Source organism: Scyliorhinus torazame, chromosome 21 (assembly GCF_047496885.1).
Source record: "Scyliorhinus torazame isolate Kashiwa2021f chromosome 21, sScyTor2.1, whole genome shotgun sequence".
Classification (NCBI taxonomy): Eukaryota; Metazoa; Chordata; class Chondrichthyes; order Carcharhiniformes; family Scyliorhinidae; genus Scyliorhinus; species Scyliorhinus torazame.
Genome location: NC_092727.1, coordinates 121879008 through 121906311, shown reverse-complemented (window position 1 = coordinate 121906311; position 27304 = coordinate 121879008). Strand labels below are relative to the sequence as shown.

Genomic DNA, 27304 nt, shown 5'->3' with positions numbered 1-27304 from the left:
ACATCAGCGTAAAATAGGCCTGAGTTGTCAAGTAGTTCAGCTTCTGGCGGAAGCTTGGGCCTGCGCCCAAAGTTGAAAAATAGCTGCCTGCATCATGAGGTAATGGAAGGTTCTAGATGCGCATGGAAGTCTACCCCAACAACAAGAGTCACGACTTTCAGGTGAGATGGATCCTAATAGAAGAGGGAATTAAATTGATGAGGAGGGATTACCAAAAAAAACGTAAAAAGCAACTTCTGTACAAGAGTTTAAAAATAGAAGGAAGGAAATATAATAAAGCTGCTGAGCTCAGTTGGGAATTAATTAAACAGTGCAGTACAGTTTCTTGCTCTTCTCGAAGGTTTAAAGTCAATGACCTGAAGCTATTTCTACTTGTCAAAGAAAGCTATCTATAAATAGAATTATTTGTGTGTGTTTCGTTGGTTGGGAATGAGCACAGATCCCAGTGGAATCGTCAAGGAAAATGAGAATTATTATTCCTCATTAGGAGAGGGATTGTACAAATCCATTGGCAGTGATTGGCCAGCATTCTTGGCAGTAGCGAGCCCGTGTACCCAGAACGAGTTCAGTCTTTAGGTCTGTTTAATTAAATTCAGTTGCTAACATGAATACCGGGACTGCGGCAACCTCTCTGTGCGCTTGCGAAGACACACGGGGGCACTTTCTGTAACCATGGCAACAACAAAGGGTGGCGATTGCATCCTGAAACTTCCGACTGAAACATCTGAACCTCAATCAATATTTTAAAAGGTGGACAGAAGAAGGGGAAGGAGAAGAGAACAAATGAGTTGGTCATTTGTACAGTTAGAGAACCAAAAGACTTTTTTTAATCACAAAGGCAAAAGCAAATTACTGCAGATGCTGGAATCTGAAACAAAAACAGGAAATGCTGGACGATCTCAACAGGTCTGACAGCCTCTGTGGACAGAGAAGGGGGCTTACGTTTTGATTCTGGGTGACTCTTTGTCAAAGCTTTGAGTCATCCAGACTCGAAACGTTAGCTCCCTCTCCACAGATGCTGTCAGACCTGCTGAGATCGTCCAGACTTTTGTTACTATATATTTATTCATGGGACGTGTGCGCTGCTGGCTGGCTCAGTGTTTATTGCCCATCCCTAATTCTCCCTTGAGAAGATCGTAATGAGCCTCCTTGAACCGCTGTAGCCCATGTGAAGTAGGTACACGCACAGGACTGTTTTGGAGGAGATTCCAGGATTTTGATCCGGTCACAAAATGACAATATGGTTCCAGTTAAGGTTGGTGCATGGCTTGGAGGGAAACTTGCAGATGGGAGAGTTCCCACGCAGCTGCTGTCCTTCCCCTAGTTGAAGGAGCCTTGCTGAGATGCTGCAGTGCATCTTGTAGATGGTACACACGGCTGCCACTGTGTGTCGGCGGTGGAAGAAATCAATGTATAAGGTGATGGATGGGGTGCCAATCAAGGTAGGCTGCTTTGCCCTGGATGGTGTTGAGGTTCTTGAGTGCTGTTGGAGCTGCACTCATCCAGGCAAGTGGAGAGAATTCCACCACACTCCTGACTTGTGACTTGTATATGGTCAGGCTTTGGGGAGTCAGGAGGTTAATGACTCATCGCAAAATACCCAGCCTTTGACCTACTCTTGTAGCCACAGTATTTATATGGCCAGTCCAGTTCAGTTTCTAGTCAATGGTAACCCTCAGGATATTGAGAGTGGGGGATTCAGCTATGGTAATGCTACTGAATGTCGAGAGAAGATGGTTAGATAGTCTCTTGTTGGAGGCGGTCATCACCTGGCACTTGCATGGCGAGAATGTTACTTGCCGCTGCTCAGCCCAAGCCTGAATGTTGTCCAGGTCTTGCTGCATATGGACGAGGACTGTTTCAGTGTCTGAGGAGTCTGAAATAGTGCTGAACATTTAAAAGTGAAATGGTCCAATATTCATTCCCCATTTTCTAATGAGTTCAACTGGAGGGGGCATAATTGGTCTCACCTCCCCTCAGGTTAGGGAGCAGCAGACAATCCGCCAGGGTTTCTGCATCTGATCCACATCTAGTAATTTGTACTGGAAGATGCCCATGTGTCCACTACAGGTGCGGATGGAAGCTTGTGTGACTGTGATACCTCCCGTGGCTGAACACCAACCAGGACTATCCATGCACAATGGTCACTGGAGCAAAGTAAAGAAGGATTGGTAGGGCAGCACGGTGGCGCAGTGGGTTAGCACTGCGGCCTCACGGCGCTGAGGTCCCAGGTTCGATCCCGGCTCTGGATCACTGTCCGTGTGGAGAAAAACATTCACCCCGTGTTTGCCTGGGTTTCGCCCCCACAACCCAAAAGATGAGCAGGGTAGGTGGATTGGCCACGCTAAATCGCCCCTTAATTGGAAAAAATGAATTGGGTCCTCTAAATTTATTTTAAAAAAAGGATTGGTGGCCCCCCGTAAAATCATTCAGCGATACAAGTCAGAGCCTTGGGGGGTTGGGGGGGGCGGGTGTTGGGAGGAAGCGGGGGAACGGAGGGAAGCTGAATAAGAGAAAATGATGGATAAAAGAAATTGAGAATTCTAAAAGTATGAAGGAAGCAATTAAACAATTGAAATATTAACCAAAGATTGGGATTTGCTACCACAAGGAGTAGTTGAAGAGAATTAAATACATTAAAGGGGAAACATGAGAGTGAAACAAAGAGAAAAATGTGCTCAAAGGGTGAGGTGAAGAGGAGTTGGAGGAGGCTAGCACAGAGCAGAAACACTAGTGGATCAGTTGAGTCTGTTTCTGACCTGTCCATTTGATGTTGGAAATACATAGCTTCATGGTGTTGGTCCTGTACCCAAAAATTCAACATGCTGTCTATCTGCACAATGTACTTGCATTCACATAGCACTTTACACATCCTCAGGACATCCCAAAGCATTTTTGAAGTCTGGGCAAATGTAACACATCCAACGGGCACATAGCAAGATCCCATAAACTGGGATGTGATATTTGTCCTTAGTGTCCAAAATTGCCCTTAGTGTTGGGTGGGGTTACTGGGTTATGGGGATAGGGTGGAGGTGTTGACCTTGGGTAGGGTGCTCTTTCCAAGAGCCGGTGCAGACTTGATGGTCCGAATGGCCTCCGGTTATGTGCATTTAACGGTGTTGTTTGAGAGTTGGTTGCTGGCCAGGACAGCAGGAGATCATTTTGCCCGTCTCTGAATTGTGCTGCAGGATCTTTATCATTTACCCAGGCGGGCAGGCGGAGCTTCGGTAATGTCACGTCCAAAGATCATCAGCTCCGACAGCGCGGCACTCACTCAGCACATTGTGATCTGGTATCGCCAGCACGATGCTCAGTGAAAATAGAATCTCTGGGCGGGGCTTCTCGCACCCTGCCCCCGTGGCGTGTTTTACAATGGCGGAAGCAGACTGCTGTTGGCCAACGGTGGGGTCCTCTGGTCGGATTCAATGGGATTTCCTGTTGGTCGCATCCTCCGCAGCCAGGGAACCGCAGCAAGGGGTCGCCATCAGCGGGTGTGAAGAACCCGTCAGTGGGAATGGCGGGAAAATCACACCCAGCGTAATCAAAGTCTATTTGGACCCTGTGCTGGCATGTTGATCGAGCTCTCCAATTAGTCCCACTTCCCTCCCCCACCCCCATAGCTCTGCAATTGTTTCGTTTTCAAATATTTATGCAGTTCCTTTTCGAAAGTTACTGTTGAATTTTCTTTCATCGGCCCTTCATCACCGCATTTCGATATAACACTATATAAAAAAAGCTCTCCTATGTCTTTTTTTTTACCATAGAATTTACAGTGCAGAAGGAGGCCATTCGGCCCATCAAGTCTGCACCGGCTCTTGGAAAGAGCACCCTACCCAAGGTCCACACCTCCACCCTTTCCCCATAACCCAGTAACCCCACCCAACACTAAGGGCAATTTTGGACACTAAGGGCAATTTATCACGGCCAATCCATCTAACCTGCACATCTTTGGACTGTCGGAGGAAACCGGAGCACCCGGAGGAAACCCACGCGCACACGGGGAGGATGTGCAGACTCCGCACAGACAGTGACCCAAGCCGGAATCGAACCTGGGACCCTGGAGCTGTGAAGCAATTGTGCTATCAACATTGCTACCCAATTTTAGTGTACCCAATTATTTTTATTCCAATTAAGGGGCGATTTAGCGTGGCCAATCCACCAACCTTGCACATCTTTGGGTTGTGGGGGTGAAACCCACGCAGACACGGGGAGAATGTGCAAACTCCACACGGGCAGTGACCCGGGGGTGGGATCGAACCTGGGACCTCGGCGCCATGAGGCAGCAGCGTGCCGTCTCCAGCTACTTTGCAAATGTATGTCCTCGGTTAAAGACTATCAATGATAGTGAAAATAATTCCTCCTTATACGCTACCAAAACAACTGACTGATGTTGAACACCACTATCAAATCTCCGCTTAGCGTTTCCTGCACATTTAGCAGAACGTTGCCAGTCTCTTAATACAACTGAAGTATAAATCTGTAATCCCTGGCATAATTCTAGTAAATCTCCTCTGCACCATCTCAAAGGCCTCGAAATCCTGAACTGAACACAACATTCCAGGATGTTGAAGTTGGTGCAGAATGTCTGAGGTTGAGAGTTCCAGCTGTACCTGGATGAGATTGTATCTACACGATTCGGGCGTAACTTACCGTTGAACCTCACTCTGTTGTACATGGTGATGTTTGTAATATAAACATAGTCTCAAGCCACCATGTTTCCTAAACAATGTTTGTGACGCGGAGACAGGGGGCTGATAGAAGACAGGGGATGGGACTGTAAGCAATGGCTCTTATTACAACTGAAGGGAAATCACAACAGACAGCATTCGATCTCAGCGATTTACTAACAGGACAGGCTATATTCTGAGATCGACCTTCCGGCAGATACAAATATGTTTCTCAGCTATAGTTTGATGTTGCATTTATATTATAGAATTCCATCAATGGACATGGGGCCAAAGTAGTCTTAGCTCCATCTGGTTTGCACCACTGATTGGTCTAGCGAACCATAGAATTCCGAAAGTGCAGAAGGAGGCCATTCAGTCCATCAAGTCTGCACCGGCCCTCTGATATAGCATCATACCTAGGCCCAATCTCCCCCACCCTACCCCATAACCCCACCTAACCTGCACATCTTTGAATTGTGGGAGGAAACTGGAGCACCCGGAGGAAACCCACCCAGACACGGGGAGACAGTGCAAACTCTGCACACAGTCACCTGAGGCCGGAATTGAACCCAGGTCCCTGGCGCTGTGAGGCAGCAGTGCTAACCACTGTGCCACCGTGCCACCCCTGAATCCGAAGCACATCGCAATTCCCATTTCAGGGAAAGGGTTGTTTAATAATTGTTTAGAACCTGATACCTATTGTTTGGATATAAATACTTATGTTTACCCTTGGGCACAATCATGCAGAACATATTTATTCCACAGAATAGATCCTCTATATAATAGATCATTGTTGCAACTCCTAGGGTAAGTACATTCTCTCAAGAATTAACCCTTCCGTGTATTTCAGCATACACCAAATCCATCTTTCTAATACAGAGTTCTTTGTGTTTTGTGTGACTTATTCAGCAAGAACAGTGTAGTAGCAGTATTAACTAAATTAATGATTGCTACCTTGAATGCACAACTCATTATCATTGCTCTGCCCAATATTCCCTTCCTCCTTGAAAGTTCTAGATCATTCGGAGACAAGGCACTCCCTGGCTCCCAAGTAACCATTCTCTGCCGATGAGTGCAGATGGTGAACGTTAGCTAGCTATTGGCCCACAGTAGAGTATCACAGTCAACGCCAACCCACCTTGCACCCACCCTTACCAAACACTAGTCTGTAAGCGCTTCCCAGCGGTGGTTTTTGCCTATTGTTGTGAATGCTGACTCTGGTACCACAATACTGGGAGTGCAATGGAAGTGTGATTCTGGGAAAACAGCTAACTGCTGTTTCCATTTGGGGGTCAATGGGTGTCAAGTCCGAACTGAACTTTGACCCCCGCATTTCGAAACCCAATCAGCCCGAGGCAGCAGATCCCATGGGTAGCTATCAAGCTGGCAAACACCTTTCACAGTTCAACTGTTTCCAATGTGCACATGCAAAAGCCATAAAGGAGCAGCCGGTCTCATTAGATACATCACCACAGAGTAACTACATTGGACTTCTTTTCAAACACTAATCCGCATGTTTTTAGAAGATTCCTTCTTGTTTTTCTTTGATTTTCCAGTTTTGGTTTGACCAAAGCTTCTTAGCGGGAGGAATAGGAGTGGACAGCAAGGCGAGAGACTTGTCAAAATGAATAAATAGCATTTTCAAAGTTAATCCTGAAGGTGTATGAAATTGACCGCACATTCTCAGGAAACAAAATGTACAGCTGGAGCTTTCTGTCCAGCTCTGGGCCCAACACAATAGGATGGACGTCAACGCCTTGGCGTGAATGCAGAGGGGATTTACTCAAATCCCAGGGACAGTGGCTTTTATTTATGTGTAGAATCTAGAGGAGTTGGGATTGTGCATCTAGGAGCAGAGTTGGTTAGGGCCTTTGACCAAAAGTCTTCTCAAAGAGAGAGGGAAGGAAAGAGAGGTGGACATATTTACAGAGGGGATGTCAGTAATTAGACCCTGGCCGATGAAGGCATGGCCACCAATGGTGCAACAATTAAAATCTGGGTTGTGCATGATGCCTGAATTTCCAGCCCTTCCCGCAATGGAATCTTCTGGTCTTGTTGAAGGTGACCCCCTCTGCCCCCAGAGCCGTGCAGGGCAGGTTGGGGGATGGCAGGGCAGGTTAATGAACACGGGTGAAACGTGAACAAGAATTGGAATGGGTTAGAATACCAGCAGCGAAGCTTTGAATGGGCCGATTTGTTCAGATAAGACAAGGTTGCAAAAGTGCCTGGACTCACTGATACCTCACACAAGCATATCTCCCGGACGTCCAGTTGAGATTCAACACACCATTCCACCTAGTGGAGCATCATGGCTCGTCCTACCCTCATCCATGTGTCAGTGCAGATGGAGTTTTCCACTGGGATCATGATCAGGGGTGTGAATATTCACAAATTCTGAGCCAATTGTCGCAACTCCAGTTGCCACCTTGGAATCAGCAAACTCCACAACAGGCTGGGAATCAAAGTTAGATTGTTCTGCATTGTGTAGCTCAATACCATACTATGCACTGCACTCTTCACCCACTTGTCCCAAGTCAGCATTGGGACAAGAACCACAAGCATTTGTATAGCGCCATTAATACACTAAAATGTCCCAAGACCCTTCTTCACAGGAGCGTCATCAATCAAAATCTGACACCAAACCACAAAACAAGCGGTTAAGTCAGGTGTCCACAAGCTGGGTCTGATGATTCGATTTAATATCCCAGTCTAAAGGTGGCACCTCTGACAATGCAGCACTCCCTCGGTGCTGTACTGGGGTGTTGGTTTATACGCTCCGAGCCTAGAGGGGATTCTAACCCTTCTGGCACAGTTTCAGGAGTGTGATCACTGCTTCTCAATGGGATGAGGGGAACGTTTTCAGAAGGAGATCTGTGTCAGTATAGGCTCCGTTAGAAAAGATGAGATGGAGGGAATGTGGATCCATAAGGATAGAAAATCTTTCTCAATGAGTAACTAAATATTTAAAGAACACATGGGGCGCGATTCTCCCCCCTCCCCCCAACCGCGTCGGAGAATCGCCGGGGGCTGGCGTGAATCCCGCCCCCGCCGTGTCCCGAATTCTCCGCCACCAGAGATTCGGCGGGGGCGGGAATCACACCGCGCCGGCTGGCGGGCCCCCCCCGGCGATTCTCCGGCCCGCGATGGGCCGAAGTCCCGCCGCTGTCAACCCTCGCCGCCGGCGTGGATTGAACCACCTTTTGAATGGCGGGACAAGGTGGCGCGGGCGGGCTCCGGGGCCCCAGGGGGGCGCGGGGCGATCTGGCCCCGGGGGGTGACCCCACGGTGGCCTGGCCCGTGATCGGGGCCCATCGATCCACGGGCGGGCCTGTGCCGCGGGGGCACTCTTTTTCTTCCGCCTTCGGTATGGTCTTCACTATGGCGGAGGCGGAAGAGACTCCCTCCACTGTGCATGCGCGTGGATGACGTCAGCAGCCGCTGACGCTCCCGTGCATGCGTCGCCCGGCGAAGACTTTTGGCGCCGGCTCGCTTGGCGCCAAAGGCTTTTCCCGCCAGCCGGCGGAGCAGAAACCACTCCAGCGCGGGCCTAGCCCCTCAAGGTGAGGTCTTGGCCCCTAAAGGTTCGGAGACTTCCGCACCTTTGGGGCGGCCCGACACCGGAGTGGTTCCCGCCACTCCATTACGCCGGAACCCCCCGCCCCGCCGGGTACGGGAGAATCCCGCCCATGATATTCTTTCCTGCATTACTGGGCAGCACGGTAGCATTGTGGTGAGCACAATTGTTTCACAGCTCCAGAGTCCCAGGTTTGATTCCCAGCTTGGGTCACTGTCTGTGCGGAGTCTGCACATCCTCCCCGTGTGTGCATGGGTTTCCTCCGGGTGCTCCGGTTTCCTGCCACAGTCCAAAGATGTGCAGGTTAGGAGGATTGGCCATGATAAATTGCCCTTAGTGTCCAAAATTGGGGTTACTGGGTTATGGGGATAGGCTTGGGTAGGGTGCACTTTCCAAGGGCTGGTGCAGACTCGATGGGCCGAATGACTTCCTTCTGCACTGTAAATTCTATGAAATTATTTTAACCAATTGATTTTAAACAGTTCAGCCGCCCTGTGGAGGTGCCAATATTGCCAGCAATAATAAGTAAACCCGTGAAAATAAATGGACAGAAAATCAAAAGAAGATTCATTGCGTAAAAGAAAGTATACTTCTTTGCAAAATTCTGGACCAAAAAGCTTTCTTGTTCCTGGTTTCAGTCAAACTGTTGCAGCAATGTTTTGGGCCAATGGCCAGGTTTCCCCAGGGCGTGCACTGATCATTCACCTGAAATGGCGTTTTAATGCTGTGCCTGAGGGGGTTGTTTATTCTCTATTTGCATGTAAATTGCTGCGTAGAACTTTCCACCCATTCCCCTCCCGCTCCACCTGCTGCAAGGTACTGCTTGCAGAATATAAGGACAGGCGTGCAGGTGCTCAGTTTCCAGCTCCCTCGGACAGCCAGCAAACTTTTGCTTACCCTTGAAACTTTCCCAACCATGTTGTACTGGCACAACCAGACAGAGCATTACTGGCCGGCTCAAACTGAACACTACCACCAGTATGTCACTGCTAATGGAGGACGGTGAGTAAGGACATCGGTGAACTTAAATCCAGTGCACTGAAGGCTTTTTCGAGTTCTTTTTAAAATAAACTGTGTTTGGTTGTTCGTTCAAATCTCATTGTAAGTGCAGCTTTAAGAAAGCTTTTGACAATTTGTGTGTCAGCTTTGGTTTAGAGGTTGCAGGTTGGTTAGCTCTGTTGGCTGGATGGCTGGTTCGTGAGCGACGGCCACAGCGCAGGTTCAATTCCTGTACCGGCTGAGGTTATTCATGAAGGCCCCACCTTCTCGACCTTGCCCCTCACCTGAGGTGTGGTGACCCTCAGGTTAAATCTCCACCAGTCAGCCCTCCCCCTCAAACAGGGAGAGAGCAGCCTATAGTTCTCTGGGACTTTTGCGATTTACATTTTTTACAGCGGTTGCAGTTTGACTCAGAAGGCTGTGGATTGAAAGTCATACTCCAGTGCAGTACTGAGGGCGGGTTGCACAGTCAGAGATACCAACTTCTGGATGAAACATTAAATCAAGGGCTGGATTCTCCAGCCGCGTGTAACTCGGAGGTGCGGCGTTTGCTGGCAACGGGATTCTACATTCCTGTCGCTTGTTGATGGGATTTCCCATTGTAACCACCCTACACCGCCAGGAAACCCGTGGGCTGGGGTGCGCTGCCGGCGGGAAAAGTGAATCGCCACAGCGGAGAATTCTGACCCAAGTCTCCACTTGTCCCCTCAGGTGGATATACAAGGTCCTACTTTGAAGCAGAGTCCTGGTCAACATTTATCCCACAATCAACATCACAAAACCAGATTATCTAAGAATTCTCTCATTGCTGTTTGTGGTATCTTGCTATGATTGCAAAGTTTGCACTGCAAAAATATTTTATTGGGTATAAAGTGTTTTGGGACAACTGGTGGTTGTGTAAGGTGCTATGTAAATGCAAGTTTTTCTTATGACCACAGTAGATTTGTTGAAATGCTATTTACATGCAAATTAAAGTCATTTTGCTTCTGGGTCAAAAACGTTGTTGATCCATATCCCGTGGGATTTGGACCACATCAACTAATCTGACGTTACAGTGCAGCAGGGAGCGAATGCTGTAGTTGGAGCTGTCATCCTTTATCTAAGGTTTCCAACCAAGGCTCTATCTGCTTGTTCCTGTGGTTCAGACAAAGGCTAAAGATCCGGTTAGGCCACACTTGAAGAACTGTGAGCAGTTCTGGATACCACACCTTAGGAAGAATTTATTGGCCTTGGAGGGAGAGAGACGTAGATTTACTGGAATGATACCTGTCGTGGATACGGGTCGTGTTATGAGCAGAAAGTAATCAAACTAAGGTCACATTCCCTGGAATTTAGAACGTGATTAAAATATTTAAGCTTTTAAGGGAACAAATAGGATAGATTAGGAGAAATTGTTTCCATTGGTTGGGGGAGTCTAAGTCTCAGGCTCATAGCCCAACATTTAGAGATGGTCCCTTCCGGAGTGAAATTAGAAAACATTTCTTAGGGCAATAGGAGATTGGAATTCTATCCACAAATGACAATTTATGACAGATAATTGTTAATTTTAAAACTGAGATTGCTAGATTGTTGTTAGCTGAAGATGTAAAGGTCAATGCGACAAAGGTGGGTAAGGTGTTACGCCACAGATCAGCCATGATCTTACTGAATGGAACCACAGGCGGGAGGGTCTAAATTGCCTCTCTCTGTTCCCGTGCTTCCCTGATCCGAATGCCGCTATCTGTAGAGCAGGGAGTTCCCTCAAGTTCCCAACATTACTGTATCTGGAGTCGCCCTGCTGTGTTTCTCTGTCCACTTCATAAAATTAATTGAATGTAAAGTGGTGTTTCTTAGTGGCATTAAGGTGGAAGTCTCTTTTCGTCTAGGATGTACAATTGCTGATATCTTAAATGTAAATAAATCGTAAACATTTAATTTTCTACATATGTTGCATGCTCGCTATTACCCATTTGGTGAATCGTGACTGCACCCTGAAGGAAAGCGCATCGATTCCAACTACTGGCAATGTTATAAGAATCCAGAGAATCCATAGAATCCTGATAGTGCAGAAGGAGGCCATTTGGCCCATCGAATCTGCACTGGCCTTCTGAAAGAGAACCCTACCTAGGCCCATTCCCCCGCCCCATTCCGTAACCCCACCTAACCTTTGGACACTAAGGGGCAATTTAGCATGGCCAACCCACCTAACCGGCACATCTTTGGACTGTGGGAGGAAACCGGAGCACCCGGAGGAAACCCACCCACACAGACACGGGAGAACGTACAAACTCCACACAGTCACCCAAGGCCAGAATTGAACCCCGGTCCCTGCGCTGTGAGGCAGCAGTGCTAACCACTGTGCCTAGTGATAGATTCAGTAGACCTAGTAAGGATCCAGCAGTTCGCAACTGAGTCGTGTGTTTGTGTGAAATTTCTCTGTCCATTATTTTAATGGAAATATTTGCTATAAATTGATTAATGTCTCCATTAAAGCATTAGTAAATGAATTCTATGCAATCCATAAAGCAGTGATAACTACCATTCCTGACTATCATTTTAGTGAGAGAACACTTGCTTAAAATAAATTCCCTGCTCCTGTGGTGAGAGTACTGATTCATGCTGACCTCCACTCCAGATACACTTGACAAACTCACTGGTACTTCTGTGTACAAACTTAATAGTGAACGACTATCAAATACTCCCAAGACTTAAATCCTGCTCTCATATCCGTGGAGCAAGTTTTGAAAGCCTCGTTCATACTCCAGGACAGGATACAAGTAAAATCAAAGACTTACATTAATATAGAGCCTCTCATAATCTCAGGATATCCTCAAATGCTTTACGTCTGAAGTGTAGTCATTGTTGTAAGACACAGAGTAGTTAACCTGCACAACAAGATTCCAGAAACAGCAACGGGACAATGGCCAGGTCATCTGTTTTTGTGACGTTGAATTAGGGTTGAATATTGGCCAGGACATTGGGGACAATTCCCTTGCTCTTCTTCAAAATTCTGCCATGGGCTTGTTTGCATCCAATGAGAGGGAAGACTCACTGCAGAGCCGCAGGTGAAAGTGAACTTTTGGCAGTCTAAATACTTGTGCTTAAGTCCCTAGAGTGGGACTTGAACCCACAACCTTCTGAATCAGGAGTACTACCACTGAGCCAAAGGTGATCCCTGTAAACTGTAATCTCCCCCTCCATTCGAATTGTTTTCATCATTCTCTGCTTTATTACACCTACCGTTTCAGGTCCTTTACATTTCCCTTTCTCGGTCCTTCTGAGCTAATGCAGCATCCCACACGTTAATTCTTCTCACAATATCCAGATTCATTGCGCAATCTCTCATACTTTATTCTTTACTACTATCGCAAAACTGTGGAATTCCTCGCTTACCCCCCGCCGCCCCTTTAATGTGCAATCATCACCTTTTTAAATGCTAAACTTGGTATAAGGTCAGCCCTTGCCTAACTTCCACAGAGAGGCTGTACGCACACCGGGGACAATTGGATAACAGTAGCACTGACTGATCACTCCAGTCTTTAACTGAAGCAAATAGCATCACCTCTATTTCTCCCTCGATTGAGATTAGTTAACATACATCCAGTGCTAAACCAGGGAGACCCCCTTGTCTGTATGGTGCTGCATTGCAGTGTGCCCTTAACAGTCCATAATCTATGTAACTGACAAGTAATATACAAGACATGAATGTGTACTAATGGTAACCCCATGGCATTGCTAGCAGTCTGTTGTTGATATGAAAGCAAAGTAACAATATATCATACTGTGCAAAACATATTTATCTGTTGCTAAGATGACCATGGAGTTGAATTGTTGTTAAGTAAGCACAGTGTGAGTTAATCTGTTTGAGATGCTGCAGATATTCTGGCTCTGGTATTTTCTATTGCTGGGCAGTTTCTCTGTATACACAAAACCAGGACAAAGCAGCCCACTGAATCAGCACCCCATCCACCACCTTAAACAACAACTCCTCCACCAACATTGCATTTGGCAGCAGTGTTAAGCTGATACGAGATGCACTCCAGTAACTCATAAAGCCTTCTTTGACAGCAACCTCCAAACCTACTGCCTCTACCTCGAAGAAGCAGGGTAGCAGATGCATGGGAACACCACTATCTGCCAATTCCCCTCCACTCCACTCAACATCCTGACTTGGAAATATATCGGCCGTTCCTTCTTTGTCACTGGTTCGAAAACCTGGAACTCCCTCCCTAGGAGCACTGTGGGTGTACCTGCAACACACGGATTGCAGTGGTTCAAGAAGGCAGCTGACCACCACCTTCTCCAGGGCAGTTAGGGATGAGCAATAAATGCTGGATGAGCCAGCGATACTAACGTTCATTGAAGGATCTTTAAAAAGCTAGGTTTTGTCATAATATACACCAGTATATCATGGTGCTGACACACACTGATGGACACACAATGGGACCAATCAACATACACAACACCACAGCCAATCACCAGTGAGAGCACATGCACTATAAAGACAGGGGACATCAGAGTTCCCGCTCATTCGAGTTGCAGCTAGCTAGGAGCACAGAGCTCACAGCCCGCAACACAAACATTCACCATGTGCTGAGTGCATCGACTGGTTAGGACAAGGCAAAGGTCTTTAGTTAAAGCTAGTGTCGTATTAACCCACAGTCTGAGTATGTTTAAACAGTTAATGATTCAATAAATAGTGTTGCACTATTTCAAGTGTTGGTGACCTACCTGCAAGTGATCTGCCTTCCGCCAGCATTCCGTCATCCTGCAACATGGACAACATCAGCCCGCCACCGCCGCTCCGCATCGCCGGCAACCTCGGTGCCAACTGGAAGATTTTCAAACTGTGCTTCCAGCTCTTCCTCGGATACCAGAAAGATTGCTCTTCTCCTCTCCACGGCTGGGGACCATGCCATCCACATTTTCAACTCTCTCACCTTTGCGGATGATGAAGATAAGACGAAGTTCAAGACGGTCCTCCTCAAGTTTGACACTCACTGCAGCGTAGAGGTGAATGGAAGTTTCGAGCGCTACGTGTTCCAGCAGCGTTTGCAGGGTAAGGATGAACCTTTCCAATCCTTTCTCATGCACCTCCGCATCCTTGCGCAGTCTTGCAGCTACGGGCCCACCTCCGACTCCATGATACGCGACCAGATCGTTTTCGGTGTTCAGTGGGACCCCCTACGCCAGCAGCTCCTCAAAGTAAAGCAGCTCACCCTAGCAACCGCCATCGAGACCTGTGTCTTACATGAAAACGCCACGAGTCGGTATTCCCATATACAAGCGGCTGAAACGGCGCGGCAAGGTACCCACGAGGCGGAACGGGTCCAAGTGATTGAGCACCTCCAGGCCCTCAGCCTGGATGAGGGCGGCCATTTTGCTCGCTTTTCGCCGACTCCCGCACTTGTACGCACCAATCGAGGGGACGGCAACGTTGAGGAACATAATGCACAGGCGCACACCACGCACGCCTGCACCGCCCATGCGCGGTGGCGCAGCGAACGTGCTGACGTCACGACGTGCGGCAACTGTGGCTCCGCCCATTTAAAGCGGCAAAATCTCGACAATGCCTACGATGTGGAAGACTTGGCCACTATGCTGCCTTCTGTCGAGCAGCTCAGCCTGCCAACTCCCATCGCTTCAGCCAGCCTCGCAGGAATGTTCGGGCAATTCAACCCACGGTCACCGAGTCCGATGCGGACCTCCCGCACAGCAGTGACACCGAGGACCTGAAGGTGCCTTTTCGAGTCAGTGTCGTAATGAAAAGCAGGCTGTCCCCAAAGCAATGACACCAGCCGCTGTCGGTATACAGCTTCGATCCAGACGATGAGTGGTGTGCCACCCTGACGGTCAACCGGTCCCAAATACGATTCCGCCTGGACACTGGTGCCTCTGCCAATCTCATGGCATGGTCTGCTTTCCAAAGCCTTCGTGTCAAACCAGCCATCCTTCCATCGGCCTACCAGTTATTGGACTACAATGGCAACATCATTCCTGCTACCGGCTCGTGCCAACTTGAAGTGACGCACAAGTCACGGAAAGCTATCCTTCCTTTCGAGATTGTGGGCTCCTCAAAGGACTCCATGCTTGGCGCACAGGCGTGCAAGCTGTTGAACCTCGTTCAAAGAGTTCACTCTCTCTCTCCTGATGACACGCCTGCCTTCCAGGACGCTGACTTCAGGGCGCAACTCGACGCCATCATCGACCAGCACTGCCGAAGGCATGGGCACGCTCCCAAATACTTACGAGATCCTACTCAAACAGAACGCCACGCCTGTGGTGCATGCACCTCGCAGAGTCCCAGCACCCCTCAAGGACCGCCTCAAGCAGCAGCTGCAGGACCTCCAAGACCAAGGAGTGATCTCCAGAGTTACGGAACCAACCGACTGGGTCAGTTCCATGGTGTGCGTAAAAAAGCCTTCCGGCGAGCTGAGAATTTGCATTGATCCCAAGGATCGAAATCGCAATATCATGAAGGAGCATTATCCAATTCCCAAGCGCGAAGAGATCACATGCGAGATGGCTCGGGCCAAGCTCTTCACCAAACTTGACGCCTCGAAAGGATTCTGGCAGATCCAGCTCGACAAATCCAGCAGGAAACTGTGTACCTTTAACACCCCCTTTGGCAGATATTGTTACAACAGGATGCCGTTTGGGATCATATCAGCTTCAGAAGTGTTCCACAGGATCATGGAACAAATGATGGAAGGCATGGAAGGTGTTTGCGTCTATGTCGACGACATAATCATTTGGTCCACCATTTGCAGGAGCATGTCAGTCACCTCCAGCGTGTGTTCAAACGCATACGTGAGCAGGGCCTCCGCCTCAACAGAGCCAAATGCTCCTTTGGTCAGACGGAACTCAAGTTCCTCGGGGACCACATCTCCCAGTTGGGTGTGCGGCCGGATGCGGACAAGGTGGCTGCTATCACAGCAATGAAAACGCCAGAGGACAAGAAGGCGGTCCTCCGATTTCTGAGCATGGTCAACTTCCGAGGGAAGTTCATCCCGAACCTTGCCTCTCATACCATGGCTCTCAGGAACCTGGTCAGGATGACGACAGACTTCCAATGGCTTCCTGCCCACGAGCGCGAATGGAGAGAACTCAAAACCAAACTCACCACGGCCCCGGTCTTAGCCTTTTTTGATCCAGCGAAAGAGACCAAAATTTCGACCGATGCCAGCCAATCCTGCATTGTGGCAGTGCTCCTGCAACGCGATGAGGCCTCATCATGGCCCCCGTTGCATATGCATCACGCGCCATGACCCCCACGGAACAGCGCTACGCGCAAATAGAAAAGGAGTGCCTAGGCCTGTTGACCGGTGTCGTCAAGTTTCACGATTATGTGTACGGCCTTCCCCAATTCACCGTCGAGACCGACCATCGCCCGCTGGTCAATATAATACAGAAAGACTTGAACGACATGACGCCTCGCCTCCAGCGTATTCTGCTCAGGCTCCAGCGATACGACTTCCAGCTGGTATACACCCCGGGCAAAGACCTAATCATTGCCGACGATCTCTCCAGGGCAGTCAACACTCCATGTGACCCAGCGGGATTCGTCTGCCAGGTTGACGCCCATGTGGCCTTCGTGGCCTCCAATCTACCTGCCACGGATGAACGCCTCATTCAAATTCGCCGCGAGACAGCGGCTGACCCTTTGCTACAGCGTGTCATGCACCACCTAACAGACGGGTTGCTCAAGGGCCAATGCCCACAGTTCTGCAACATCAGAGATGATCTGGCGGTAGTCGATGGTGTTCTCCTGAAACTGGACCGCATTGTCATCCCGCACAGCATGCGCCAGCTCGTCTTGGAACAGCTACACGAGGGCCATCTTGGCATGGAGAAGTGCCGCCGACGGGCCTGAGAGGCAGTGTACTGGCCCGGCATCAATGACGACATCGCCAACACAATGCTCAACTGCCCCAATTGTCAGAGGTTCCAGCCGGCCCAACCATGTGAGACCCTACAGCCCCATAAGTTGGTCACGTCCCCTTGGTCCAAGGTCGGCATCGACCTGTTCCACGCACTGGGCAGGGACTATGTCCTGATTGTAGACTACTTTTCAAACTACCCGGAGGTGGTACGTTTACACGACATCACATCGTCTGCAGTCATCCGTACCTATAAGGACACCTTTGCTCGACACGGCATCCCACTCACTGTGATGTCGGACAATGGCCCCTGCTTCGCAAGCCAGGAATGGTCCAACTTTGCCAGGAGGTACAACTTTGTGCATGTGACATCCAGACCCCTGTAACCCCAATCCAACGGCAAAGCGGAGAAGGGAGTCCACATAGTCAAACGGCTCCTCTGCAAGGCTGCCGATGCGGGATCCGACTTCTACCTCGCCCTGCTGGCCTATCGCTCGGCCCCACTGTCCACTGGCCTGTCGCCAGCCCAGCTGCTCATGGGTCGCACCCTGAGGACGACGGTGCTGTCCATTCATGTCCCAGGCCTCGACCACGTTCCGGTCCTTCGACGGATGCAGCTGTCTCGTGCACAGCACAAGGCGGCTCATGACTCCCGTGCAGCTGATCTCCCTGCTCTGGCTCCAGATGACAATGTCCGCATCCATCTTCCGGATGGTGGCTGGTCTGCAACCGCTGTGGTTCTTCGGCAGGTGGCCCCCCACTTGTTCCTGGTTCGTCGACCGGATGGTCCATTAGCACCGCAATCGACGTGCCCTTCGTCTCATTCCGTGCTTGCTATGTGATCCTCCGCCATTGCCACGCCCTCCTGTTGGCCCTGACCTGGACTATGCAGAGATCCCGGTCACTCTGCATCCTCCTCACTCTGACGTGGTCCAGCCCGCTCCTCAGCCGGCGGCTCCCGACCCACCCTTGAGGCGGTCAACCAGAATTCGTCGCCCACCTCAGAGACTTAATTTGTGAACTTTGTGGACTTATGGACTTTCTGATTTGTTCTGTTCTTCCGTTTAATCGTTCAAGTGGTTTGTACATAGTGTTCATCTCGTTATTCTGGTGACACACTGTTTTTCTGCACCAGGCACCTTCCCATGTAAATAGCTTAGTTCTCATGTACATAGCCCTGTAAATATTTCGCACACACGTCAGGAACATTCACCATACACTATTTATTGCCACGGAGGTACATTTTTTATAAAAGGGGGGATGTCATAATATACACCAGTATATCATGGTGCAGACACACACAGTGGGACCAATCAACATACACAACACCGCAGCCCATCACCAGTGAGAGCACATGCACTATAAAGACAGGGAGCATCAGAGTTCCCGCTCATTCGAGTTGCAGCTAGCTAGGAGGACAGAGCTCACAGCCTGCAACACAGACATTCACCACGTGCTGAGTGCATCGACTGGTTAGGACAAGGCAGAGGTCTTTAGTTAAAGCTAGTGTCATATTTACCCACAGTCTAAGTATGTTTAAACAGTTAATGATTCAATAAAATAGTGTTGCACTATTTCAAGTGCTGTGACCTGTATGTGATCCAGAACACCCAACACATCAGGTTTCTTTAGACTATTGGTAAGTGTAATGGGCAAGTGTGGGGGGAAGAAAATGTATTACAGCAAGTGGGAGCGACAACTAAATGCTTTTGATGTAAAGAAGAAAATACTTGGATTTTGTTGAGCACCTTTCACATCCTTGTGATGTTTCAATGCACTTGACAGCCAATGAATGTCTTGTAAAGGAGGAACATGGTTTACACAGCAAGATCTAAAAAATGAGATAAATAATAATTCACACTTGATTTTGTAGTATTTGCGAAAGAAATGAACATTGACCGGCACACTGAGATAATAAGTTGTGTCACAGGATTTTTACTTACAGCTTTTAAAAGCTCGGGATGCCCCAGAAGATAAACTCAAAAGAGGTTTAACTCGACAATAGAAGCCAGCATTGGACTGGGGTGAGCACAGTAAGAAGTCTTACAGCACCAGGTTAAAGTCCAACAGGTTTGTTTCAAATCACTAGCTTTTGGAGCACTGCTCCTTCACCTGAGGAAGGAGCAGCGCTCCGAAAGCTAGTGTTTGAAACAAACCTGTTGGACTTTAACCTGGTGCTGTAAGACTTCTTACTCGACAATAGAAGTTAAGGCTGCATCATGGCTTACAGCTCCAATCTCCAAACCAGGACTACTGTTCTACCCGGTCCCATTCCGGGTCGGCTTCTATAGATCAATCTCCACGAGCCCCAGCTGAAGGACCTCCACCCCCTCATATTCCAAGAGCCATGGGGGAGATCAATTGGGGTGTCCCTGTGGGTCCCGTGAGGATTATTGCACAGCTGAACAGGCAGAGCCGTCCCCAGTTAGTCACATGAACTGAAAGACGGCATCTCTAACAGTCGCTCAGTTCTGTGCTTTCATGTCAAATCCAGATGTTAGCTCAGGCCTTGAAGTGGGGCTTGAACCCACAACACTCTGACACGGAGGCAGGAGGACTATCCTTGGCCAAAATACACCGTTCTTGTTCCTGGTCATAAGAACAAAAGAAATAAGAGCGGGAATAGACCTCTCAGCCCATCGAGCCTGCTCCGTTATTCAATCCAATCATGCCTGATCTTGGGATTTCACACCACTTTCTCCACACAACCCACCCCCCACCCCCCGCTTAACCCTTAGTTGCCCGAGACACCAAAAATCTGTCCATCTCAACCTTAACTGTAATCAGTAATGGAGCCTGTCAGCTTGCTCATAGTTAATCAGAGTCTGGATCCTGTTCAAACAGACTAAGCCTGATTGCAGCTTCTCCAAACCCGATGAGAATTGATGTTGCTGTAATACTAATTTTGAGAGACTGCAACACCAATCTGTGTGGAAAGTAAGAACTAACTGTGGTACCACTGCCATTATATAATCATCTATTATGCTTAGGGGGGAGCTTGCATTTGTATAGCACCTTTCGCAACCTCAGAACATCCCAAAGCACGTCTCAACAAAGTGCGGTAGCTGATTTGTGTGTAGCTATCTCCTGCAAGCAGCAATGAAACAAATTACAGGATCACCTACTTATCCACAGTCTCACCTGAAAGCTATCATCCCCTGTAGTGCAGTACTCCCTCGGTACCTTAAGTGAAATATCAATTGGTTGAAGGATAAATAGTGGATGGAGACTGAGGGGAATATCCTCTTCTGCTCTTCAGACAAGTGCCTTGGGATCTTTTACATTCACCTGAGAAGGCATACGGGGCTCGGTTTAATGTTTCACCTGAAAAACATCACCTCCAACAGTGCAGTAGTCCCTAGGTGCCATACTGGAATATTAGCCAAGATAATGCGCTCAGGTCTCAGGAGTAGAACTTGATTTCAATTATGCTGGAGGAATGGCAATATTACCCTTTGATTCCAATGAAAGAAATATCATGCCAAACTCAAAAACCCAAGGATTTTGATGCATTATGCACAGTCACAGATATTTTGGAGTACCTGCCACTGGGCCCGAAGCTCAGGGTTTGAATCCCATCCCAGGACTTGATGGCCAAGGAGGTTACGTTCATAGCGCGGACAAATAGGTTGAGTATCAACCTGCAAATCCTTCCAAAACACGCCAATGGCTGGCGGTAAGAACGGGAGAGACTCCAGGTCGGCCTTGCTTGATGTGGGGCAGAGCCCCTCAAGTTATAAGCCCCTAACGACAGGCTAGAGGGCTGTTCCAGGAATAACTAGCTATGGAAACAGACAAAAGTCTGCCTTACTGCATCACCAGGTACTGGAAGGGAATTGGAATTTGGACATATACTTTGATCCAAGAAAGCACGTGACTTATTTCCAGATCATCCTGAATTGTAAATGATTTTAAAGGAGTTAAAAATTCTGAAAGAAATATCGATATAATATGTTCACTGAAAGAGAAATTCCTCTCGAGGAGGTGAAGAGCATTGAGAAGTTAAAAATTAAGATTTGAAATATCACGGTCCCTGAGACTACAAAAAGCACCTATTCGGAAAGTGAGTGCTTATTTTCCCTCGAATTTCTCAAGAGATGTTTTAATATCGCTAAATATCTCCCATCATCCTCGGAACGTTCAAACCATCATCGGTTTAATGGTACGCCCTCCGTTTTACATCGCCCCAAATCAACATACTTTTTGTGTGGTCCTAGACAATGAGCACTAGTGAGCTGTTCGACTGTAACTGCATCACAGCAGAGCCCAATTTAGTCTGTATTCATGTGCTTGGGGGGATAGAAAATTGGTGTAGGTGTAGGCCATTCGGCCCTTCGAGCTTGCTCCACCATTCAATATGATTATGGCTGATGCGGCATCTCAAAACCATACTCTCACTCTCTCCCCATACCTCTTGATACCTTTAGCGTTTAGAAATCTATCTATTTCTTTCTTAAACAATTTCAGCAACTTGGCCGCCACAGCCGCCTGGTGGAGAGAATTCCACATGTTCGGCACGAGCAGTGGCAGCTGTGTTGACACTTGCCCTGCAGATACAGAGCGAGGTTGTGATACCTCTCCGATTACCCAGGCAGAAGCAAGCGATTGAACATCACACCTGCTGACTCCACGCCTCAGCATCCTCCAGTCAGCAATGCAGGAGGCCATTCGAACCGTAGCGCTTGCTCTTTGAAAGAACTATCCAATTAGCCCCATTGCCTTGCTATTTTCACAGAGCCCTGATTTTCTTTTAAAATTCCTTTTTCAAGTTCCTTCCGATAGTCACTGTTGAATCTGCTTCCAAAGTCTTTGAGACATGGATCACCAATCTGTCAGTGAAACTAAAAATAGGAGCTTTCCTGCACCAGCAATTTTGCTTTGTTGGTTTAAAGAAATAGAAACTGCTTCAATCTCGACCCACACTTCAGCACATTACTGAGAAAACCCTGCATCATCAGATATGAAATAATAACATGAGGCCCTGTCTGCCTCCTAAAGTGGCTGTAAATTATCCCATGGCATTATTTCAATGAAGAGCAGGGGTGTTTACCCCTGGTTATTTATCCCCCAACTAACATCATTAAAATCAGATTATCCGGCCATTATCGTATGTGTCTGGGAGCTTGCTGCGCGACATCACAACTCCGACACTATTTCAATTCCCTACTTGGGCAGTCCCTCGGGAGGACGGCTTACTTCCACCCTGGTTTGATGGGTTGCGAGATGGCTGACGGGTCCTGGCTGCGATCTGCGCACTCTGCCACAAGCTGGACAGGTGGTGCTAGAAGGGCTGGGCAGACGGCCAGTTTGGAGTTTGTGAGCTCCCCTCCAACGCCTCGACTTTGTCTCTGCACGTTCCCGATGAAGCCGCTCGACATGCTCGGAGCCTTCCCGAATGAGCCTCCTCCAGCTTGGTCAGTCACAGGCCAGGGACTCCCATGAGTCAGCTGGTACCGTTAGCATCTTCAGGAGTGCTTTGCGGTCAATCCTAAAACCTGGGAATCTCCTGTTGTGACTGAGTTCCGAGTGGAACAGTTGCGTCCGGAACCTGGTGTTAGCACTCCCATTTGTTGTAAAACATTTTGGGATGTCCTGAAGCACTGTAGAAATGGAAATTCTTTGTTTGTTTCTATCTCATGTTGTGGCACAGAGATAGTATAGACAATGAAACCTCACTTCATCTTACGCCTGATATCAGCACTAGCGAAATAGTGATGGTTTTACTCTGATCAGTGAAGTGACAAAGTTTTCTTCTTTCAGTGACATGCTGCCATTGCCGCTGTTCAAGCATGAAGACTCCGCACTCTCGTCAGACCACGAAGCTAGTGCCATCACGTTCCAGTACATACTGGGTGCTGCTACATCACCTGCCGTTAAACTACATGAGGAGACGCTCACCTACCTCAACCAAGGTACGGTGAGTAAAGTGGCTGAATTACACAAGGCAGGCACAGGAGAGGAAAGTCATCCTCGCTCAAGCATCTAAATAAAACCTGGCATATCACCCTCCATAGCAAAGGGATCCTCTCCCCATTCCTCCCTCTTCAGGTACCATCTTCCCCATTAATCTACCTAAAAGTCCACTTCACGTTTCTCTTTAATTAAAGTAGAACTTCCAAACATAAGTTCAAATGAACCTATCTCTTGGTTGAATCCATGCTGCCTTGACCAACCTGACCACAGTGCAAAGATGTGCAGGTTAGGTGGATTGGCCATGCTAAATTTCCCCTTAGTGTCCAAAAAGATTGGGTGGGGTTACCGAGTCACAGGGATAAGGTGGATGCATGGGCTTAAGTCGGGTGATCTTTCTAAGGGCCGGTGCAGACTCAGTGGGCCGAATGGACTTCTTCTGCACTGTTGTTAATTCTATGAACTGTTACTCTTTAGTTTGAAAACATGTTCTGGATTCAGTTTTTAAAAAATTGTTTATTATCTCACACCTCACTCGGAGGTGTCATAATATACATCGATGTATATAATGGAGTGCAGACAGGCAGTGATTGACACATAGGATGACCAGTAAGCACATACAACAAAGCAGCCAATCACCCGACAGGACATGACCGCTATAAAGCCAGAGGGCACCAGTTTTCCCGCTCTCTCGGGACCCAGCCTCTGGGACAGTCAGAGTTAGTGAGCTGGCCAGTGCAAACACCATGTGGTAGCTAGTAAGTCTGGTTAGGCTAGTATCAGTTCTCCAGTCAAGTCAGCATAGTGTCAACTCACAGTTGAACATATATAATAGTTTAGATGTTAAATAAAATCGTGTTGCATCTTATCAAGTGTTGGAGGTCTGTCTCTCGCTACACTGCATCAAGTGCAATTCACATCGACCCAGCCTACCCAACACACCAGGAGATTGTCTCTCAATCATCTCCTTTTCAAAGTCCCAAGCCCCTCAATCTCTCCTCATAAATCAGACTTTGTTTCGATGAAAGGTTTGCAACATAATACCACTGCTCTGTAAGCGGCTTGTCCCATTTGTTTCTCATTGCTGGACAGTCACAATCAATGAGGCACAGAAGGAGGCCAATCGGCCCATCGAGTCCATGCTGGCTCATTGCAGTCAGTCACATTCCTCCTCCACATCCCAGTGGCCCTGAAAGTTTCTTCCCTCACGTGCCCTCCAATTTCCTTGTGAAATGATTGACCCTCCCTGCTTCCGCCCCCCCCCCCACCCCCCCGCCCCCCCCCACACTCATAGGCAGCGAGTTCCAAATCATTACCACTCGCTGCGGAGAGAAGGTTTTTCCTCACGTTTCAGACCGTGTGTTCTTCACAGAATCGCAAAATTGCGACAGGGCAGAAGGAGGCCATTCGGCCCAAGGTGTCTGCGCCAGCTCCCTGAATGAGCAACTCACGAGTGCCATGCCCCCGCCTCACTAACCTTGCGCCTTCTTTCTTTTCAGATAACAGTCTGATTCACTTTTGAACACACATGTAGTATTATTACAATCTTTTTTCTTCCTCACTAATGTTCTCCCCTCATTGTCTGGAGATGTGGAGGTCTCGTTGTTAGGCAGCCTCTTGCACTTTGCACAAATGATGATCCTGATGGGGAATCCTGGCCATCTGAGTGTTGCAAGGTTAATTGACCTGGGACAGTCCCACAGTCAATGCCAATCGTGTTTTCCTTCAGCATCCATTTCCAACAATCATCTCTGGATTAATCAACGTCAGCTTGCATTTATATAGCGCCTAAGGCATAGTAAAACGCCCCAAGGGGCTTCACAGAAGCATCAGCAAACAAAATCTGGCATTGAACAACATAGAAAGGACAGCAGGTCAGGTGGCCAAAAGCTTGATCAAAGAGTTAGGTTTTAAGGAGCATCTTAAAGGGGGAGGGAGAGGTGGAGAGTTTTAGGGAGGGAATTTCAGAACTCGGCTGAAGGCACAGACGCCAATGGTGCAACGTTGGGAATTAGACTGCAAAAGTGGCTAGTACTGGAGGAGCGCAGAGATCTCGTAGCATTGGAGGAGCACAGAGATCGCGGACAGTTGTGGAGCTGGAGGAGGTAACACTGATGGAGAGGGGACAAGGCCATGGAGTGGGAACACTGGTTGACTTCCACCTTTGACACTGCACACTGAGGACAATTATATTTCCGCTATCGCTGCCTTTCTGAGAACAGGTGCCTCAGTAAATGCTGCGCTTTGAACTTGGGCCCTGCCAAATACGTGTGGTTCCTTAAACATAATGGATAAAGTTGCTGAGGCATTAGGAGAGTGAAAAAGATGTTTGAAGGCATTTGAGTTGTCTCCTTGGCTACACGTGTCTGTTGTTTCTTATTCAGGTCAGTCATATGAGATTCGAATGATGTGTAATCAGAATATGAGAGGCCTGTTGGAACCAAATGGGAAGATGCTGAAGGTGAGTGTTGGGGGGGGGGGACTATAAAGAAGGATGGAAAGAATAAAGATCTGGGCCGGGATTCCCTGAAATCCCGGCCAAGTGTTGACGCCGGCGTAAACACCGGAGTGGTGTCACGCCGGCGTCAGCTGGCCTCCTGGCCCAGCAATTCGCCGCTGTTCAGGGGGCTAGCACGGTGCCGGAGAGCTGCGCACTGCTCCGGCGCTGAAAGGCGGCCCTGCGCAGCCGGCACGGGTCTGTGCATGCGCGCGATGGCCGTTTCCGTGCTGGCCCCCACGCAACATGGCGAAGCCCTACAGGGGCCCGGCGCAGAGGAACATAGCCCCAGCGCCCCCCCCCCCCACCCCCCTCCCCCGGAATGAGCCCGCCCGCCAATCGGTAGCCCCCGATCGTGGGCCTGGCCACCGTGGAAGCCCCCCCCGGAGTCGGATCCCCCCCGCCACCCCCCACCAGGACGGCCCCCTCACTCAGAACGCTGAGGTCCCGCTGGGTGGGACCCTATCTGAACCATGCCACCGGGACACGGCGGGCACTCGGCCCGTCGGGGGCGGACAATCGCCGCTTTCAACGACCCCCGACCGGTGCCGCATCGACGATGCGCGCGCACGACTGCCGTGTCCGCGGAAGCGCCGTCTCGCCGGCGCGGAGGGTCGGAGAATCCCGCCCCCAGAAATTTGGTTTCGCCGGTTCCAAGCAGATATAACCAAGATGCTGAGGGGCAGCTTCAATCGTTCCCAGCACAACACGGAGGTTTGGTTACCACCAGGACCAGAGGCATCACACAGCACGAAGGCAAAATACTGCAGATGCTGGAAATCTTAAATAAAAACAGAAACTCCTGGATATCCAGTGGCGTACCGCAGGGATCAGTTCTGGGTCCTCTGCTGTTTGTGATTTTCATTAATGACTTGGATGAGGGAGTTGAAGGGTGGGTCAGTAAATTTGCAGATGATACGAAGATTGGTGGAGTTGTGGATAGTAAGGAGGGCTGTTGTCGGCTGCAAAGAGACATAGATAGGATGCAGAGCTGGGCTGAGAAGTGGCAGATGGAGTTTAACCCTGAAAAGTGTGAGGTTGTCCATTTTGGAAGGACAAATATGAATGCGGAATACAGGGTTAATGGTCGAGTTCTTGGCAATGTGGAGGAGCAGAGAGATCTTGGGGTCTATGTTCATACATCTTTGAAAGTTGCCACTCAAGTGGATAGAGCTGTGAAGAAGGCCTATGGTGTGCTCGCGTTCATTAACAGAGGGATTGAATTTAAGAGCCGTGAGGTGATGATGCAACTGTACAAAACTTTGGTAAGGCCACATTTGGAGTACTGTGTACAGTTCTGGTCGCCTCATTTTAGGAAGGATGTGGAAGCTTTGGAAAAGGTGCAAAGAAGATTTACCAGGATGTTGCCTGGAATGGAGAGTAGGTCTTACGAGGAAAGGTTGAGGGTGCTAGGCCTTTTCTCATTAGAACGGAGAAGGATGAGGGGCGACTTGATAGAGGTTTATAAGATGATCAGGGGAATAGATAGAGTAGACAGTCAGAGACTTTTTCCCCGGGTGGAGCAAACCATTACAAGGGGACATAAATTTAAGGTGACAGGTGGAAGATATAGGAGGGATATCAGAGGTAGGTTCTTTACCCAGAGAGTAGTGGGGGCATGGAATGCACTGCCTGTGGAAGTAGTTGAGTCGGAAACATTAGGGACCTTCAAGCAGCTATTGGATAGGTACATGGATTACGGTTAAATGATATAGTGTAGACTTATTTGTTCTCAAGGGCAGCACGGTAGCATTGTGGATAGCACAATTGCTTCACAGCTCCAGGGTCCCAGGTTCGA

At 48.7% G+C, this 27304-nt stretch overlaps 1 protein-coding gene across 1 annotated transcript in view; it reads left to right on the top strand.

Annotated features, from left to right (window-relative positions):
- Positions 1-9082: 9082 nt before the first annotated feature.
- LOC140398074 (transcription factor CP2-like protein 1) overlaps positions 9083-27304 on the top strand; it is a 57731-nt gene continuing 39509 nt past the window's right edge. The window contains exons 1-3 of the mRNA XM_072486283.1: positions 9083-9243; positions 22860-23011; positions 25394-25470. Coding sequence (XP_072342384.1) covers positions 9158-9243; positions 22860-23011; positions 25394-25470 — 315 coding nt within the window. The 5' untranslated portion in view covers positions 9083-9157. The remainder of the gene's footprint in view (positions 9244-22859; positions 23012-25393; positions 25471-27304) is intronic.